The sequence below is a fragment of the Penicillium vulpinum genome, assembly GCF_028829585.1.
Source record: "Penicillium vulpinum strain IBT 29486 chromosome Unknown utg000001l_segment0_segment0, whole genome shotgun sequence".
NCBI classification, from domain to species: Eukaryota; Fungi; Ascomycota; class Eurotiomycetes; order Eurotiales; family Aspergillaceae; genus Penicillium; species Penicillium vulpinum.
The window spans coordinates 5,063,159-5,076,049 of NW_026643241.1; the positions used below are offsets into that span (position 1 = coordinate 5,063,159).

Genomic DNA, 12,891 nt, shown 5'->3' on the forward strand with positions numbered 1-12,891 from the left:
CGTGTTCCAGATTGTTCTTTTTTTTTAGTAAAACGCCCCCTCAGCACGATACACCAGCAAAAACATCTATGCAAAGGGCATTCAGCACATAGCGAAAGTCAGAACCGAGGATGACCAAATATTCTGGAGGAGAGATGGGGAACAAAACATAAATAATGGAAGTAAGGAAGCAAAGGGAAGGGGAGAAAGAAACAGTGGCGGCTGACAAGGAGTTGGGGCGGAGAACAACATTTATTCCGGTTCCCGTAGGTGGACGATGTCATGGCCCAACGTACTACATTTTTCGTTTTCTTTTTTTTTTTCTTCTCAAAAAAAGACTTGCTATTTTGATAGAATTTATTTTTATATATTATATATTCCATGATGATAGGTATAAAATGCAAAATGATCCGAATGTGGAACTTGGAGGAAACCCCCTAGTTCTGCTCTAGACCGGCAGAAATTATTTAGCAGATAGAGGTGGGACCGATGATATGACATTTCAGATAAGCAGGTTTACTTAACCCTTTTGCCCCGAGAAATAACGTCTACAACGGAATACTATATATATTTGCCCCATAATATACATAATATCATACTTCATCTAAATCAACTTCAAGTTTTCTATTCGCCATTGCCACATATCACGTGAAGTGGGGGCGTGTTCCGGGTGGCTTCTTGGCATGTTTCCCCAGTATCTCATTGTTATGGTTGAAGAAATAATCCAACAGGGGTTTATTGGACACAGGGCACAGGGGTATGGAATAATCAACTTGTATGTTGTCCCTTACTACCTGCTTATCTATGCAAGTCATATCCCGAGGTCCTAAGGTAATACTCACGAGCCGATATCCGCAATGTCTCGGCCTTACCCCCCGCATCTATTTAGGCTTTGCTTGCTTTTACGCACTACAACTCTTCACGGGCAGCTGACAGCTATAGAGTATTACATCTTGACATTGAACCACCAGTCTCTTGTTCGCTGGAAACCCGATAGAAGATAAGATTGTTCCAATCTATATTTCACAGCGATGTGATATTTACAGATTTCTTATTTTTTTTTTTTGTAAAAAAAAAAAAACCGAAAAGAAAAGGGCAGACGATTGGAGTTTTAATGGAACCGGACCAGGTTCTATATAGCCACGCCTACATGTTTAGCCACATCAGGGTGGCCGCTCCTTCGAGTGTCTATGAATAGACTTGCTGGTTCCCAAGATGTTTCAAGATATACGGTTTTCCTTTGTTAATGTCTATTGACGAAAGCGAAGAAGATTTTAGAGCTCACAGTTCTCAGCTTTTCTTTGTATCTCTTTGTCTATGTACCTTCCACATAGAAATATACTATCCTCGTCTCTACAAATTGTAGAGTTCAATTTCTCATATTGATCTGTCGTACTCATACTGCCAGAATCATGTCTCGGTCTAAGAAAACTGTAGATCTAGAGATTGCCTCCGAGTCCGGAGCGCTCCAGCCCAAAATTCAAGCGGATACAATCCACCGGTTTCCTGTGATCGTGAGTGGCCCTTCCGATCAACTATGTTGAACCAATAACACCTGAGATGAACCCAACCAACTCTTATGGTATCATAGGAGCAAAGCTTGGAGTTAGTGAAGATTACGCTACACATGACCGTAAGTCGAGTTCCCTACGAAGTGCATGCGTTTGTGGCTGTGATCTGATAGACGCCTTATAGATCGCATCACTTTTACTTATGCGGTGAGTAATAGCCTAAATAATGTACTATCCACGCTTTTAACATGTAGAATCCAGTGGACTATTGCCCATAGATGCCTTCAGCGAGCGGGTTCTGCGAACAAATCGCTTCCACGAGCGCTATAACTACTCCCATTTTTTTAAATGGGAAGGGCAAGGACAATTTCGCACGTAACCGATCGGAATATGTTCCAATATGGGCGATTGAAAGGCACATAAGCGACGAAGCCGATAAGCTTCTTGACCTTCTAGTGAGTTCTTCACATATTTATGCTTGTTGAGTAGGACTAATATTCATTCCTTTTAGGAAAATGATATCTTTGATGCTCTACTAAGAGGCATCCTACGTGCCGTCCAGTTTACTGTCATTGCAGACAAAAACTCCCCAAAGAAGGTTTTGGAATCTTACACCTTTACCTTCGAAAATTCCGGCGAGCGCGGCACCGCAGATTGCCTAACCAATGGCCCAAGGATGGATTTTGTCAGTCCCCATGAAGATCGAGTAAGCATGCGTACTATGATTTTTGATGGGAAGGCCCTCATACGACGGTTGATCAAAATGTGTACTGGAAGTCCGGCATTGCCTATTATGTACACTCTACTATTGCTCATTCCTGGTGCTACCACTCACAACTTGAATAGACGAGCGCAGCTTGGGAATACACGTCTTCTACAAACCGGAATGCCCCAGATCTTACGGTATGCCTGGGTTTGCTGATTTCCAAGACGAAACCATTGAATATCCACAGACTTCGTTCTGGAAGAGGACGAAGCGCTTTTACGGAAGCGTCGACAGCGGCTTCCACACGTATGTTTCTTTATTTTCTTTTCAACTCTCATTTCTTCAAACAAGGCCTAGGACTAATGTGCAGAAGAGTGGGGTTGAGAGTGAATTCTCTTATTTCCACATCGCCCGGTGGTGAAGCTCACTTCCCTTCGGTGGAGGAAGCGAGTGCCGATGCAGTCCTCCGTTCTGACGAGGTCGGGATTCCCACGCCTGCTCAAATGCCGCTGGACGTAGTTGGGGAAATATATCTTTCTACAGACGAAAGCACTGCCAGTGACTCCGACTGTAAATATATCCACCTCTGTTTCGGTGTGTTTACATTATGACTAAAACTTTCATTCGATATAGATGCGACAATCTCTTTCAAAGAGTTCAGAGATAGTATATGTAGGCCAGCTAGGGCCAGGGGAAGAGGTGTTAGAAGATCCAACAGGGAATCACGGCGATATGTCAGTTGGCTTATACCGCTCTGATCCGAACCATTGAATGATTTCTGATTTCCAGTAGACAGATAGACGCATGGAGGACCTAATATTCTTCAAAAGAGAAGATGTTGATTTTTCTCAGTCTACGGCGCATAAAATGGCTCAGTCATGGACTGACCCCGCTGTTGATCCAGCCGACGAGTCAAAGACAAAACGCCCTACACGCCCTGAACGGTCGAAAAGATCCCGGATACCTTTCAATGAGCCAGAAGCGGAAGCTTATGCAACAAATCCCATCAGCCGCGAAGGTATTTTCCTTTCTCGGACTCGTCGAGAAACTCGAGAAGTTCTTTCCCCGACTGTATATATTCGTCGCTTGCAGAACGCAGGTTCGAAACCAATCGTCACAACAAGAACGGTCGACTATGTCAAGAATCGCCAGGATGCCACTAAGAAGCTAGACGAGAGGGATAAAGATAATAACGAGAGCCCCCCAAGTAGCGGCATGACTGAGTATGGGATCAAGGATGGGCGTCGGCATCGGTGTGAGTGCAATACTTGGAGATTCACACTCAAAAAGTCTGTAAGTCATGAAACTCTAGTGCTACACTATCAGCCGAGTCACAAGTTCTAATTAATATTTCTTGGAAGATACAATGTGCCAATTGCAAGGACCACCAGCACACCCTGTGCTATGGCTATTATTCTGCAAAGGATCACCGAATTCCAGATATACATTACTGCTACAGCTGCTTGATCGGATACGACTTTGATAGCAATCTGATGGAAGAACTGATCAAGCTTATCCGAATGCGCAGGATAATACCGGATCTCAGTTTTGCCAGTACCATGTTACCATTGAATTGGCAACTGGCCTATGAACTTAGTAAGAATAACCCCCATCAATCAAAAAATTCATCTAATATCAGTTAGACTGCAGCGATGATGAGGCTCGTGCAACAGTCCACAATCTCAGGAAACTTGGTATTCTGCGTTCATGTGATTTCAAGGGGGTGAAATACTTCCATAAGACAGGGAACTCCAAATTCTTGCTCATCAGGACAATGTCATGCTACAACACTATTTACAGCAAAATCCTGGACCCGATGTTACTCATCCGAGAATACATAAGACTTCATACATTCTGTGACAATTTCCTCGTGTATTTATGATCTAATTACCAAGAAGTACGAAATACCCCCTCCTAAACCCTATCCAATGATTCGCTCACATTGGTCCCGTCCTGGTACGCCGATATTGGCCAGGCTGCCCACCAAGCCCACTGAGGAGCGTGGTAGCTTCGACCCTCGCCAGAAACCTAAACCTTGGGAGCGGGTACGCTCTAACCCTTCTGCCAATGTCAATTTCTTTGGGGGCCAGGCCCCAAACAGCATTTCGAAGCGGAGGCTGGATTTGCAAGATGAAGGCTTTGAAGATGGTATTGTTTCTACTCGGCGGGCCAAGAAGACGAAGCTTAGATAGGAATGATCGCATTAGTTTATGGAGTATACTAGTGTTTCCCAAATTTTTGGATATCCACTTCTTCCAGAACAATAGGTTGTTTCGAATGCAGCACAATCCACAAGACTGAATTTTTCGATGCACATCATACATATTAAGATGCTGACCACATAGCGAAAAGTTAAGCTTTACGGTGGGAGCTCTTCTGCTGTCATTCCTCTGTATAGATATCTTCATGCTTTATCTTACTGCTATTTTTTTTTGGCCCGATGCCCTAGCTAAGTGGACATACTGATCAGGTTTTCATTTATGCATTTTTGTGGCAAAATGATACGAAGACTCAATATTTGGAAAGCGGGATGTGAAATGGGGGGATTTCCAAGATTTCCAAGATTTTGGTTCCATGATCTACACAGAAGACAATAGATAGATAATAAAGCGTATCCAAGACCCTGGATCGAGACTAGGCTATTGGAGTCGACTATTGGCGACCATCAGGGGTATCCGCATCACCACTTGGCCTAGCCTCCTGCCAGACCACTAGCTTGGGCTAATAGTCTGTCCTGTTTAAGTGATTATGGATTCCTTCTCTCCCAAGCTATGTTTCTAACGGTTCTTTGAAGCATTACTCCATAGTCTGCTCTTAATTTCCTTCGATTCACTCCGTTTGTTGTTTACACTTACCCAAGTCCTCGGAGCGATAGACCTAAAAGGAAAAGCCGCTAGTTACTTACAGGGATATCGATCGGGATTCGGCGAATAGATCTCGGACAGACAGGGATCTCGATCCGAAGTGAAATTGCGCCTCCGGGGTGTCATCCCAGCTTGTTCCGCCTCGTGGGTCTGCACACGGGCTGGCGCACGGAGGCTCCAAAGATATGATGGCGGTGATCGAGTTTAATCTCCAAAGTGAGGTGAGATTACAGGGATACAAAGTTTGTTTATGGTGTCGGTGTCTATTTTGATTTCTGGGGAGATAACATGCTCGCCGACCTTAAAAAATAGTGCACAGCGTCTTGGCATATCCACAGTTAAGTGCTGTCAAGCCGTCAACCACAAACGATCAGATTCATGTCTCAGTTCCTTTCAGAATGGCACATGCCAAATTCTGGGCTTAACAGAGACCAGCAAATCGATCATAATTATGTACCAGTTCCGGTGGGAGCCGTTGAGTTGTATAACATACTTGCATGTGCGAGAGCGAGCCCACATGCAAGTCGATCATTACTAGTCCGCGATGGAAGCTGTACGTGCGTGTGGGAGAACGAGCCCACATAAGTCGATCATTACTAGTTCCTGGGGGAATACTTATGTTGTACGTGGAAACTCTTATGTTGTACGTGCATGTACGATGGCTACTGGGGAAACGCAAGTATTTTTAGTCCAACCACCCTGACTCAGGATTTAAGGGGGGATTGTACGGACTACCTCGCACTCCGTACACGGGCTGATATTTGTCACGGACCACATGGAGTGTGGGGAGGCCTCATGTACAATTCTGGAGCCTTCTGAATAACGAGATCTCAGACAGCTTCGTTCCGGCGCATTGGGCTGATAAACGATCGATTTGTCGATCTGGGCTCTTAGAGGCGCGACCATAGTGGTCGAATTGGGTGCAATCACTGGACTATCGTGGTGGATTCTCCATAGTTTCTGGCTCTAGCCTCGACTCGACTCCACATTCTGGTGATAGCTCAGGAAAAAATAGGAAAAGGCATCCATACGAGTAGATGGGAGGATAGGATTGGCTACCTAAATGAGTGGAGCATACGGAGTAAATAATTCCAATTAGCGACGGCAAGGATATTAAGAGGATTTCGTGGGAGGCGTCAATAGCGTAAATCCACGGAGAATACGGAGCCACGTTCTTCACATTCGGGGAGGTTAACTATTCTTTTTTAGGTTGCATATGCCACAGTAAGGGGTTAAATCTCCTGAAGTTAAAGGGAAGTCCGGAAGTACGGAGAATAATAGCGTACAAACGTACGTGCATTGTTATATCGCATGATATATACAAAGTACTCCGTACTCCGTAGTCCTTATAGGATACATATTATAACCTTGGAGCCCCTGAGACTCGATTTGGTCTCTACACGAAGATTCACTATGTATCACAAGTAAGCTTAGATTTATTTAATATTTTCTAATATTGTATGTCGATCAGCTTTTGACAAGATGCCGTGCTCCACTTCAATTAAAATTGGAATAAATGAAACACCGGAGTGCTTCTCGGCCTATAAGGATTTTGTTCCTCAAGACATCTGTGGGGTCTTCCTCCCCCCCCCCCTTTAAGCCCCGTGTGAACAGGAAATCCTTCTAAACTATCAGTTGCTTGTACACCGTATATCGTACAAAAAAACATCCCAACCCCATTTTGTTACGCATTTTGCTCGTCGGAACTTTTACTTTAGCAAAAAATTATACCCCTCTTCCCCAGCCCCAAGTCAATCCTTTGAAAATTTATCTTTATTCCCAGGTATAATGACGCCCCAATTTCCCCTAAATTGCTGTCTTAAATAACTAATTTGACTGGTGGAGTAGGTCGAGTTGAAGTGTCGGAAGCGAGAGAATACTTGAAGCGCCGGGGACCCGCTCAGCTAGCAAAATATTTCGTGCACTCGGAGCTCATGAGCCCATTGCATCATACGTTTTTATGACCAATTGAACTTGCCTTACATCTCCCACCATGGGACACCGAGAAATCCCCCCGGTCCATGTGCCACTTCGAACATCCAGTCGCAAACCGGCACGACACGACCCAATGAACGCCCAGGAACAGCCCGGACTCGCAGATCGGCGAACCTCGAAAGCCCAAAGGTTTTTCGGAACTGACATATCACTCCCTGAGGAACATGGCGGGTGGCAGGAGGCTCCAAATGTACACCGACCGAGCTTTATCAAGCCATCTAGTGCGGGTAGTTCTAGGCAGAGCAGCGGCTTCGTTCCGTTCCCGAGCCCTTCAGATAACGCCCTTCCCGATCAAAACCTTCGCGTGCGGGTTTCATCGCCTTTGTTAAGCCATGAATACCGATCACGGGAAGCTGCGCCGCCGCTTCCCAAGTCGAAAAAAGTTCACCATTCCGGTTCTTCGTCCACCCTTTTCTCCTATTTCAGCTCGAAAGAATCGTCCAAATCAGCCAAGAACCAAGGACTCCAGCCTAGAGTACGACATGGGCTCGGCATTGAGCCACAAGTAACATACACACATGAGCAGCATCCACCGAAGGAATCGAAGCGGAAGATACGTCCTCCAAAAATTGATCTTTCGGTCTTGTTTCCGAAGCCGCGGAATCCCGCACCACAAACACTTCTTTCCCCCCACCGAATGGTCAACTCTCCCTCTCCCGTCTCTACAATGGTTCCGGATCCTTCATCCAATAAGCTAGACAGGACGATCAGCGGTACGAGCAACCCTACTACAGGGAGATACGTCGACACGCCTCCCCGCCGACCTTCGCTCACCAAAAATGACATACCCAAGCATGGCGTCGATAATTCGGATTTGCCTTCAATTGCAGAAAGCAAAAATAGCGAGTGGTCGGAACAACCACTTGAGCGGACAGTCGGAACGAGTGAGATTGATATCGCCCTGGATAGATATGCGGGGCGGCGATCACTTTTGAGTCGCTCAAGCATGTATACAACCAGCCGAGAGCAATTACAGCCAGAACCGCAACGCCCCCAGGAACCTCAGAAGAACTCGAGACGTACTCACAGTCCCTCTCGATCCAAGGAGAATCCCTCTCGATCTAAGGAGAAGTACTTGAGTCCTGCCTCATGTCCAGAACCAAACCGTGGTCGCGGCTTGAGCACTTCCCAGGAATCTTGGAAGACCAACGAGTCAAATTCAAAGAGCGAGAAGAGCTTGTTGGCTAAGAAGGGTAGTAAAAGTACCTTGAAAAACAAGGATCTGCGAAATGTCAGTATGCTTTGCCTCTCCTCTTCTTCAGAGGACGAGGATGAGGAGGAGGACCAAACTCCAACCACCGAGTTAAAAGTCAATGCGAACAAGTTTAGACGAGACAGTGTTGCTACCTACGGCGAATACGAGCCTGAGGTCTATACGGCTTCCACTGCCCAAGCGACCACCGCCACAGCGGTAAGACGCTTTGACCGGGCACTTTCAACTAGCACCCGTGGCTCCTACCAAACCGAAAAGAGCCTGCCAGTACCAGCAGCTCGCCCACGAAAGGCTTCTCAGATTTCTCAGTCCTCGAATGGCAAGTCTCCTAAGACAACACGACGGAGCACGCAAAGTCGCCGTTCGAGTGGAGTTCCGACTATCCCGGATGAAATTCTTGCGCAATTCCCACAGCAGCCTCTCCGCTCCCCCGCAGAGTTGAAAGAGTTGAACCGGAGGAGTCGTTTGATCGCAGTAACACGCCAAGAGCAAGATCTTCTCGAGGCGATGCGTATTCGAAAGGGCAAGGTAACTCCCAGTCTGTTCCATGCCCACGGAACGGACAGAATGTCGCTGGCCTCTGGCCCATCGCGCGATTCCTTCTGCGGTTCTGACACCTCGTTCTTGCGTCTCAGTAATGTATTCCCGCCATTTGATGGCCAATCAGAAAAGGGGGCTACTCAATACAAAGATGGATCGCTCTCCCAAAGCTCAGGCTCGGATAGTGAACGGAAACCTCGCACTGCAGTTTCCTCTTCTGGTTTCAGTGCAGACTATTCCGAGAGCTTGCCCTCCCCTTCCACCAGCGGTGCTTCGCCGCTGACCCCCACTTTGCCAATTCATCGTTTCTCGCCACTTCCCTCTCCAAAGCCACCCCCGAGAGGGCCCCCGCCTGCCATCCCCGATGACCAGAAGCAGCACACACGCCGTCGTACTGATAGTAGCGAAGCTATCCTGTTTGATGATGGCAGTTCATCGAAACGCAACCATGATCTTCCTCTGTGGTCTTTCGACTTTGATTGGAACAAGGAACGCACCAATGTCGCTTCCGTGCACTGATCGCTTGGCCCTTGGTACCCAACACTCTCACTCCGCCCCTTACATTTCCTATTCCACTCTTCTCTCTCTCTCTCTCTTTCTCTCTCTCTACCCCTACTTGATTTGACCCTCTACAGTCTTTCCTACATTTCCTTGACTTGATTGCATCTTGCAGCACTCTGCTCCAAGCTTTTGTTTATCCAACCACATAGACCTCACTTGTCCTTTTCCTACATGACCATCTTACTTATGTTTTCCCACTATGTATTTCTTTATTACTTTTTGAATTAGCGTTAACAAGCGGGCTTCTATACCTGCTATCATGTTTTACTTGGGTGGCTTTCGTGTTTTTCTCACGATTTGGTTATTTCGGCTCACGCTTGTTATCATTAATATTCCCAATGGTCGTCAATCCATCAACCGAATTTGTGCAATGGCGTTCCCAGCAGTCCCTACTACAAAACAGCGATCCGGCTTAGCCCGAGTCGTATACCGCAATGCAAAACAAGCATCAAGGACTTTGTCCCATTGGCTTTCAAGATTCACCGCTCATATCTCAGCAATTTCTCAAACTATAGAGTACTTTAATTGTGATCTCGATCTCCGAGAAGTGTATAGTTATCTATAGCAGGTTAGTAATTTACGTAGAAGCAAAATAATCGACTGCTCATATGACCTCTATATTTCACGGTATTGGATAATTTGAATATCAAGTTTGCTTTAGATCATATTGTGGAGTACTCCATAGAGATGTTTCAATTAAGAAGTCTTTTTAAAAGTCTTGTTTTCCTAATGCATTTCTTATATTGACGAATGACGACATGGGAGGAATCATAATATGGGGACAAAGCAGACGTGGACCCCTGTGGATGGACTGGTGGAGAGAGGACCTGGGCCATACGTCATAGGGAACTTTCAAGGTTAAGGGGCCAAAATTGAGTACACATATGGTAAATATGATACTTCAACGGAGTAGATATGTATAATATTAAATATGATATGAGATTCCCAAAATCAAGGTACAAGATATATTGTATAGAGCACGGAGCACTCCACAACATATTACTTCCCAAGGTTAAACCTTTGGCTTGTGACTCTCCGATACCCCCGTGATCTACTCTCTGACCGCCGAGCTTTTCGTCTATAACCCCAGATTATTGCTTCCTGGGCACTGTATCCTCCTTTCCTTTTTTTTTTTTTTTTTTTTTTCAAGCTCTTTGAGATACCCTCCTTCATACAGTGGAGTCAGCCGACGCTCATCCTCTCCTTCGCCTCCCAGCCACCCGCGTCGCCTCCGATCGTCCGCGGGAAACCCTGTCGGGACCTAACAAGGCAGATCTCCAGAACAACCCCTGCGTCGCGAATTGAGTTTTTCACTTTGCTTCTACATTGTACACACTTTTCTTATCGTTCCCTCCACTGAACTAATTTACCACATTCATCGGACCGGGGATTGCACTGTGCGTCCCTTCTGCGGAAACATTAGCCACTGTTTACAAGGAACACGCGATCTACTACTTCGCTATGGGGGATCGCGCCCAACGCCAGCCGTCTGGCCTGCGAGCTGCGGCCAATATTGCGCCATGGATTCTGGTATGAAACTGTTGGGAATTATACAGTACTCGCGGTCTCGGGGACCCTGTTCGCTGACTTGCTTGTGTTTCTTTAGTTGACTGCGGAGTCTACTGCATTCGTGTTGGTAAGTCACCTTGCGCGACATGGAAAATCCTTGTGACAGAAATGGAAGGCTAATTTGTATTTTGGATGTTCTAGCTAGCTCATTATTCTCGCGTCATGCCTCCCGCCGGTGGTAAACGCTACCTGACCTCTACGGCAGTCTTCTTAGTCGAGGTGGTCAAGCTAGCCATCTCCCTCACAATGGCGCTCTATGACGTCTCCAAAACTGCACCACCTTCGATGCCCGCAACCTCCCTCTTTTTCTCCCTCACAAGCGCCGTGTTCTCAGGCGACAGCTGGAAACTCGCTATCCCTGCCGCACTCGACGTCTTGTCCAACTCCCTCCTGTACATTGCGCTCTCGAATCTACGAGCTGCGTCGTTCCAAATTACATTCCACCTGAAGTTCCTTACCACTGCTGTCTTTGGTCTGATGCTCCTGAAACGGAGCATTTCACCCCGCAAGTGGGGCCTGCTTTTGCTTCTCATTGTGGGTGTGGCGTTGGTGCAAATCCCCGATGCAAGCCCCGAGCAGATGCTGCAGGATGAGCATGCAAGCCATCATTTCCCTCGATCCTTGGAGGAATGGAAGGCTGTCAAGCAAGGTGCTAGTTCCGGCAGTAGTTTGCAAAAGCGGTCGGCAACATATGAGGGGATCGAAGAGGACATCCTCACGGCAGACCCACACTTGAACCCCACAATCGGCCTCCTTGCGACTATCGGAGCGTCTTTGGCTTCTGGACTTGCGGGCATTTATTTCGAGAAGGTCCTAAAGGACAGCTCGAGCCATATCTCGTTGTGGGTTCGCAATGTGCAATTAGCTATTTATTCCGTTTTCCCCGCTCTCTTCATTGGGATTGTCTTCCGGGAGGGCGAAAAGATCGCCGAAGATGGCTTCTTCCAGGGCTACAATTGGGCGGTGTGGACTACCATCATAATACAGGCCCTGGGTGGTCTCCTTTCTGCATTCTACGTCAGCCACGCGCAGAAGGATGCAAGGAGTTTCGCTACAACTGCCAACATCATTTTGAGCATTGTTGGAAGCATCTGGCTATTTGACTTTGAGATCAATGCAAGCGTACGTCCCTTGCGTTTTTAACACTTCCTAGCCTCTGCTCTATCTCCCCGCTCCCGACATAAACATTATGAACAAGACTGACTGGGACATTATAGTTCCTCCTGGGCTCGGCTGCAGTCCTGATAGCAACCCACTACTATGGAAACCCCACATTCAACCCTGCAATGGGTGCCTTGCGTCCACCTCCAATCCGCATCGATGCCTACGAAAAGGATTCTGAGGGCCCTAATGGCTCCCCCGTGGCGCCTTCCAACGAATTTTCTATCAAACTTCCAACCTCACCTTTCCTCTCTGATGGCATGTCATCATCCCGTCCCAACTCACCATCACCAAGCCATGCTAGAGTAAGCTCTAGCCGGAATGTAAGTGCGGGCGGCTATTTCGATGAGAAATGATTACTAAAACCGCTATGCACATTACTACTGGCCTACGTGATGAGACACTTCTTTACGGGAAATGATATTGGATACCTGATAGATACAGGTCATCTGCAAATGCGGTCTTTGAGAAAACTGCCTACCGCGAGCCTTTGTACTATTCCTGATGCCGCTCCTAATTTGGAGCAAGCTAGCCTTCGCTGCCAAATTTTGCATGTCACCTTGCTGTCAAGATTTTGCCGGTTCTGGCTCATGTATGCATATATACGAAGCAATGAAACACTTTCATATACCCCAAAATACTTGAGAACTACTATTCTTACTGAAGCTCGAAAGCAAACCGCTACACTATGTTCATATACTACAGAGGTATGGGTGGTCCACGTGCCGTTACGTTATCAAAATCACGGACCTCGGGACCTTCCAAGCTTGAAACCAGACACTTTTGCAATTC

The 12,891-nt window shown here is 46.7% G+C and overlaps 3 protein-coding genes across 3 annotated transcripts; all 3 read left to right on the top strand.

Annotated features, from left to right (window-relative positions):
- Positions 1 to 1,391: 1,391 nt before the first annotated feature.
- On the top strand, positions 1,392 to 4,388 carry N7479_001818 (uncharacterized protein; the record flags this gene model as incomplete). Its single annotated transcript, XM_057249515.1, has 11 exons — positions 1,392 to 1,493; positions 1,540 to 1,612; positions 1,675 to 1,697; positions 1,769 to 1,945; positions 2,002 to 2,257; positions 2,337 to 2,502; positions 2,570 to 2,766; positions 2,993 to 3,489; positions 3,558 to 3,792; positions 3,840 to 3,919; positions 4,095 to 4,388. 11 exons carry the CDS (start codon positions 1,392 to 1,394, stop codon positions 4,386 to 4,388), a joined length of 2,100 nt encoding a protein of 699 aa, XP_057113947.1.
- Positions 4,389 to 7,053: 2,665 nt separating this feature from the next.
- On the top strand, positions 7,054 to 9,327 carry N7479_001819 (uncharacterized protein; the record flags this gene model as incomplete). The annotated part of the gene is made up of 1 exon (XM_057249516.1): positions 7,054 to 9,327. The coding sequence occupies one exon, from the start codon at positions 7,054 to 7,056 to the stop codon at positions 9,325 to 9,327; it is 2,274 nt and encodes a 757-aa protein (XP_057113948.1).
- Positions 9,328 to 10,830: 1,503 nt separating this feature from the next.
- Positions 10,831 to 12,455, top strand: N7479_001820 (putative UDP-galactose transporter; the record flags this gene model as incomplete). The annotated part of the gene is made up of 4 exons (XM_057249517.1): positions 10,831 to 10,899; positions 10,976 to 11,005; positions 11,080 to 12,060; positions 12,156 to 12,455. 4 exons carry the CDS (start codon positions 10,831 to 10,833, stop codon positions 12,453 to 12,455), a joined length of 1,380 nt encoding a protein of 459 aa, XP_057113949.1.
- Between the last annotated feature and the right edge of the window lie 436 nt (positions 12,456 to 12,891).